Source organism: Aegilops tauschii, chromosome 6 (genome assembly GCF_002575655.3).
Source record: "Aegilops tauschii subsp. strangulata cultivar AL8/78 chromosome 6, Aet v6.0, whole genome shotgun sequence".
In the NCBI taxonomy this organism is placed as follows: Eukaryota; Viridiplantae; Streptophyta; class Magnoliopsida; order Poales; family Poaceae; genus Aegilops; species Aegilops tauschii.
In genome coordinates this window covers 17,596,077-17,602,385 of record NC_053040.3, presented here as the reverse complement: position 1 = coordinate 17,602,385, position 6,309 = coordinate 17,596,077, and the positions used below count along the sequence as shown (strand labels likewise).

General features: G+C 46.3%; 1 protein-coding gene across 1 annotated transcript; it reads right to left on the bottom strand.

Annotated features, from left to right (window-relative positions):
- Nucleotides 1-3,476: 3,476 nt before the first annotated feature.
- On the bottom strand, nucleotides 3,477-4,300 carry LOC109745211 (histone H2A.1). Its single transcript, XM_020304344.4, has 2 exons — nucleotides 4,025-4,300; nucleotides 3,477-3,922 (listed from the first exon to the last, which is right to left on the bottom strand). The coding sequence occupies exons 1-2, from the start codon at nucleotides 4,199-4,201 to the stop codon at nucleotides 3,659-3,661; spliced, it is 441 nt and encodes a 146-aa protein (XP_020159933.1). The 5' UTR covers nucleotides 4,202-4,300; the 3' UTR covers nucleotides 3,477-3,658.
- Nucleotides 4,301-6,309: the final 2,009 nt, after the last annotated feature.

The window sequence follows — 6,309 nt, the reverse complement described above, 5'->3', positions numbered from 1 at the left end:
AAAAAGCTTCAATTGTATATGAAAAAGGCTTCAACCGGCGATAGAAAAAAGCTTCCTGGAGGCTCGTGCTTCCATGAAAGCTGCAATGGCCCAGCGAACTGTTGCATGAGTGCTTTTTTAGTTGTAAATTTATACTGGAAAATATGTAGAAAACATATAACAATTTTGCTTCCATAGTTTTTTTGTTTTTTGTTGTGAGCTTTTTTTGCACAATGCTACATATGTTCTTTTTTCGTTGTACAAGTACAGAAATTATGCTACAAACATATGATTTTTTATTTGTGTTTTTTTATTTTTGTTGTGAACTTTTTGCTGCAATGCTACATACAAATACAATTTAACAACAAGCGCAGATCTTCTATGTACATTTTTTATTGAAACTATTGTGTGCACATAGCAGAGAAAAGTCACAGTCATCATTTGGATGGGCTCCACCCACGTGATAGCATGCAACATCCACGATGCATGGGACAAGCAACTTCCACCAGCGTACAAAAGAAACGATGTGCCAGACGATCGGACGGATTAAAATAATTGAATCGGACGACCTACGCGCAACCGGCCGAAACTTTAGGCCGGTGCGCCGGCGCCTATCAGTCCCCATTACAAGAACACCCCAAATAAAGCAATGCACCGCATAAGCATGTGCTAGAAAAGAAGAATGAAGAAAGGGCCGCTCGGTTTATTGAGGAAAACCGGCTCGAGCGCTTTCGCCGCTACCAGACTGCACGCCGAAAACCGTTGCATTAGTCTGGGCTTGTCAAGATTGTCCGCGAACCACGGCGACATCAGAGAGGAATGATATGTCCATTAAATCGAGCATTTGCAGTTTCGATCCCATGAGGTTGGCTGATGCGCCTCACCCAACGCACGTCACATGTGAAGGATGCTCCTACTACCCACCGCCCAATTCAGTAACCACGCCACACGCGCGAAAACACACTAGTCGTCACCGGCCAACTCCACAAGCCACAAGTCCCACCGACCTACACCTCCGAAACGATGCCATCAAGAGGGAATGCGCGCAACACCAAGCAAAGCTAACAACGATACCATCGCCCGGTAAACTAGATCTAGGTTTACCACCGTAGCTTGTGGGGAGGAAAAGTGAGGACTGCGACCTTGACACCTCCAACAAGGAAAAGGGACTCGAAGGCGCCATCGTGAGAGTACAGCTTTCGCCGGCATCACCCTCCAAGCCCCAGGACTCAAGAAGCCCCCCTAACAAGCCATCTGCGCATCGCACCACTCGCTTAGCATCCCGCGTCAAGCTCCTCCATTTGCGCCGCAAAGTGCACACTCGCGAGCAACACGCCAGTAGGAGCACACACCACACGGGTCTGGGCCGCAAATACCTTCTGGTAACGCCCTACTACACCGACCTGCCCCAGCTCGTCGTGCGTGCGGATCGGGACCATGCGCACCTTCTCGTCACGCCAAGTCCCGCATGCATCCGCCCGCTTGCCACGCCCGGAACTGGACCGCGCCGTGCCCCACGATGCCTCTGCCTGGATCTAGAGCAACCATCCACCTCTATGCTACCTGAGAGTATCCTTATCTCCTGCCTTATCGCTTAGGTAGCTTGTTCTTTGGGTTCTGGTAATCCTACTTCTTATGGGATGTGTACTCCTTAACAGTAAGTTGGTCCCTCCAATGGTATTGTAGTATCAGTGTTGATGTGGTGTTGTTTTGCGGCTGATGTGGTCTTTTATGGTGTTGGAGATGATTCTAGTAGATCCCTCAGTAGGGTATACCGGCGTGGTGATTAGGTTAGAGGAGAAAGAAGCGAGTTACCAAGGTTCAGGCCCTCATGGTGGAGGTAAAACCTTACTCCCACTTTGTGTATATTTCAACTGGGGTGTACAAAGTAAATGTAATACCGAAGGATTGTAATGTCTAAAATGTTTTTTCGACTAGCCCAAACCTGGTTTATATACGATATCGGGGGCCCTAGGGTTATAAGAGTCCTAGTTGGCAACGTCGGTGGAGAGGAGTCCGCCACGGATCCGACTTCTTTTTCTTGAACGGAAAGGCTTCAAATTCTTTCTCCTAGAGGGCCAGTGGGCTGACAAAATGGCCCAGGCGGAACCGGCCTAGGGAGCCTCGGGCCGCCTACTTGGACCGGTAACCGACAAGATGAGGCACCCTTGGGCCGTAACACCATCAGTTGACTAGTGATACAACAGCCCGCGGCTGCAGCGTAGCTCGTATCGCCACAGACCACGCATGACCAAGTTATCAGAAGGATTGATGAGCACCCATACTCATACGAGTGCGTCTACAAACTTGTCCACTCATACCACATAACAGAAGAAGTTGGACACAAGCCATAGATTTAACATAACAGAAGACGAGCAATGGTGTGAGCTCGTTCGATCATACCACAAATCGAACCAGAATCACAGCTCATGCCGGTTCACAAAGTGTTTCATTTGAACAGGTCTACATCACGCATCAAACATACATGTCAGTATATGCCGGAAGATTAAAAAGTCTTTAGCTCCTTTAAAAAAACTTCAGCTAGAATGAAACATCTAAATTGTTTTTCCTAGCTTGTTTTTCTAAAGCGGAAAATATCTAAACAATCATCCGCCGAACTTCAAAAATAAACTTTTATCTAAACAATCAACGGGGAAGCAGAACGGAGAAAAGTTAACCCGCCACCGGGCCTATTTTCAATAAAAGAATTAACTGATGAATATACGGAATACCACACTGTATTTAACCTATTTTCTTTCCTATTCATCAGTTTTACTGAAATTCTTTCTTATTATTGTTCCCACCGTGCAACATTAACTTGCTTTTTTACCGAGGAAATCTTGTGCACTCCAGTGAAGAACATTTTTGTACTGAAGTATTTCAAGGGCCTGACTAATCCTATCTAAATTCCTCAATATCTGTTTCAGGTTTATCTGATTACAAAATCAGCACCTCGTCTGGCTAGTCATTATGATTTGCATCTAGTAGCAGCCAAAACGTTGTCAGGTCTCTGGTTTGTTGCCTGCATCAGCCAAAACTTCGGTTCGCATGTTGTCGGCTCAACTCCAACTTTATAAATTCTTTTGGCTCGTGAACAAAGCAACATGGAACCAGCTCAACTACAGAGAGAAAGATCGAGGTGACATTTCTGCAAAATGTTTCGGCATGGTCAAGCTCTAAACTGAAATGTTTCACTGCAGGACTTCTGCAGCTCAATTTGTAAGCTGCCACGCAGGGAGAGGTGGAGGATGATTGGGAATCCTAGGTGCTAGTTCTTCATAGATTCAGTTTCCCGCAGCTTGATAGGAATAAGCTTTAAATGAACTTCACAAGGAGGTAAAGATAAATCGCTGAAATTTACAGATGACACAAGAGAGAATTTACAAGTAAAGCCTATTTAGCAGTGACCTTCAGACGTATAGGCAGGGAGCAAGCATTCGCAAGATCAATTGCATCCATAGGTAGAACAAGAGATTGAAAATGATTGCAGCCATAGATAGAACAACAGACTGAAATGATTGCATCTTTCGCCATTGTCACAGAAATCACAGGTACAATGTCACCCATGCTCGACGAATCTGAGGGGCACTACAGACTAGCAGGCATTACATACAGGATCTCATCTTAGTCCATGAGAAATGGATCTAAGCAACACTGGCTAGGCCATGGGTGCGGGCGGCTACTCCTTGGCGGCGACCTTCTTCTTGGGGGACTTGGCGGTGGTCTTCTTCTTGGGCGACTTGGCCTCCTTCTCGGCGGCGGCGGGGGACTTCTTGGGGAGCAGCACGGAGTTGATGTTGGGGATCACGCCGCCGTGGGCGATGGTGACGCCGGCGAGCAGCCTGCCGAGCTCCTGGTCGTTGCGGACGGCGAGCAGCAGGTGGCGCGGGATGATGCGGGTCTTCTTGTTGTCCTTGGCCGCGTTGCCGGCAAGCTCCAGGACCTGAGATTTGAAAAGACCATCAGAAACGAAGTCAGCAATCCATCGAACAGGAGAAGAACAGAGCAGAGCAGGTGCTCGGGGAGAGGAAAGATCTGTGCATACCTCCGCGGCGAGGTACTCGAGGACTGCGGCGAGGTAAACGGGGGCGCCGGAGCCGACGCGCTGGGCGTAGCGGCCCTTCTTGAGGTAACGCCCGATGCGGCCGACGGGGAACTGGAGCCCGGCCTTGACGGAGCGGGTCACCGCCTTCTTCCTGTCGCCGCCCTTCCTTCCGGCCATCTTGCTTGCGACTTCTCCGGCGGCGAGGACTCTCGAGGTGTTGTGTTGGCGGCGGTTGTGCTGGATCGGAATGCTCTGAGTTTGTGAGTTGGAACGGCGGCGTGGGCGCGGGTTTTATTGGGAAGCAGAGGAGGGAGCGATCCGCGTGATGTGCTGCGCCCACCGTTGGATCTTGGCGTAGTGGACGGTGGAGATTAGTAGGGGGGGCGCGATCCGTGGGACGGTCCTTCCGACCAATCAGAGCACAGAGATTTTGTTTTAGCACTGATTCACTTTCTGGGCCATATATATGCATGTTTTTTTTCACGGAAATCCAATTTGGCTCTAGTGAGCGTACGCTCATGCGCACACAAAATGTATTTTGCAAATGTAAAAAGAAAATAGATGTGTTCATTGTCACACCAAAATGCTATCTGCAAATTTTTAGGGTAAAGACTTAAACATTTTGACTTGCACAAAAAAAAAACAAGTCGAGCGACAAATGTTACCTCTGAATCTTACACTTAATTTTTTTTTTTTTTCATCGACAAAGCAATGCTATCACTTTCACGTGAGTATAGGAGTTCATGCATATGGGATACACGGGACCCATAGATCTTATGGTTGGGTTTTAACTTAATAAATTCTTCGTACTTGCGGATGCTTGCTAAGGTTTATCAATAAGAACATGATGTCAATGGATGTTACTGCATGTTAGCATAGGCCTCTCCTACGTATGAAACTGGAAAATGTATGATTATCGATCTGGTATCATAGACAATTGGTGAGCAACAATTTTGCAACACCTTCCACCACTACCCCACATTCGCCCTCTCAGAAACTTGCAAACTACTCCCTCCGTTTCTAAATATATAAGTCTTTTTAGATATTTTAACAAAGACTACATGCGGATGTATATAGACATATTTTATAGTGTAGATTCACTCATTTTGCTATGTATGTAGTCCGCATTGAAATCTCTAAAAAGACTTATATTTAGCTCCTCTGTGATATTGACACTTAATATGTACCACCTCCACTTTGGGAAGTGTTGCAATAGTCTTTGCACTTGGGGATTATAACCATAACATCAAAGAGTGCGGGTGGGAAGTAGTTCTCAAGCTCACGTAATGTGATAATGTTTTCCTCGTGTAGCCTTGCACTTCTAAGTTGATCGACTTTGGAGAGATAATATTGAAAAAATTACATAGGACAAGAAGTGTTTTGCGGACGCGCTTATCTGTTACGCCTCTAACAGTAAACGGAAGTATTTGTGTCATGATCGCGACAATCATGAGACTTCATCCCGCTGAACATTTTTCCATTAACCGCACATATCTGCATATACTACCTAAGTAAGTGGAACCAACTTTGATACCTTGAAGACAATTGAAAACTTGACTGGGCTCCTTCTCATCTAGAGTAAAGTGAGTGTGTGTGTGGGGGGGAGGGGGAGGGAGTTGTCATCCTTGAATTTTGGAAATATTTTTGCACGTGACTGTTTCCTCTACTCATGATATGCGTGCAACTCAGCCCTAATACCGAGGTCTTCCAAGTCTTATCTTGCCTTCAATCCATTTTTTTCTTTTTTCGACATGTCAAACTATGTGCCAAGCAAACTCTCGCAGACATTCATTGTGAGCTGCATGACATCAAGGCAGCGAGGTGCATCGAGGACTATCCAATACGACAAGCCCCAAAAAGCATACTCCCTTTTTCATACTGTTAACAATGACTTCTTTGGGGCCTTTCGCTTCTATCCTAACTTAAGGCACTAGTTCCGTCGTTCAACATGTGGCGGATTTTTTTCTCTGCTTCTTGTACGTGACTTTAATCGGTCTTGAGTTTTACTGTCGAACAGATCTTTGCGAGTTATCCACTTCATTCTTCTGAAGCCACCTTCAATGCCCCATGAAAACAATTTTGCAAGAGCTGGCTTTTGATGTCTCGTCAAAAGTTGTATCATCCATACACGTAAACACATTTGCAGTGTCCATGGCATACTTGCAGGAGACATATACATAACCAAGATAGCATTGCACCATCGTGATCAATGCAACTCTTATAGGGAAATGATCCCCTTCGTTGGCATCCCAGGTATCGACCCCTCCAGCAGCTCATGATGCGTA

Coding starts and splice junctions, on each gene's coding strand:
- LOC109745211 (XM_020304344.4), bottom strand. CDS start 4,201: ATGGCCGGAAGGAAGGGCGGCGACAGGAAGAAGGCGGTGACCCGCTCC. Junction 3,923..4,024: donor TCGAGTACCTCGCCGCGGAG/GTATGCACAGAT, acceptor TTCAAATCTCAG/GTCCTGGAGCTTGCCGGCAA.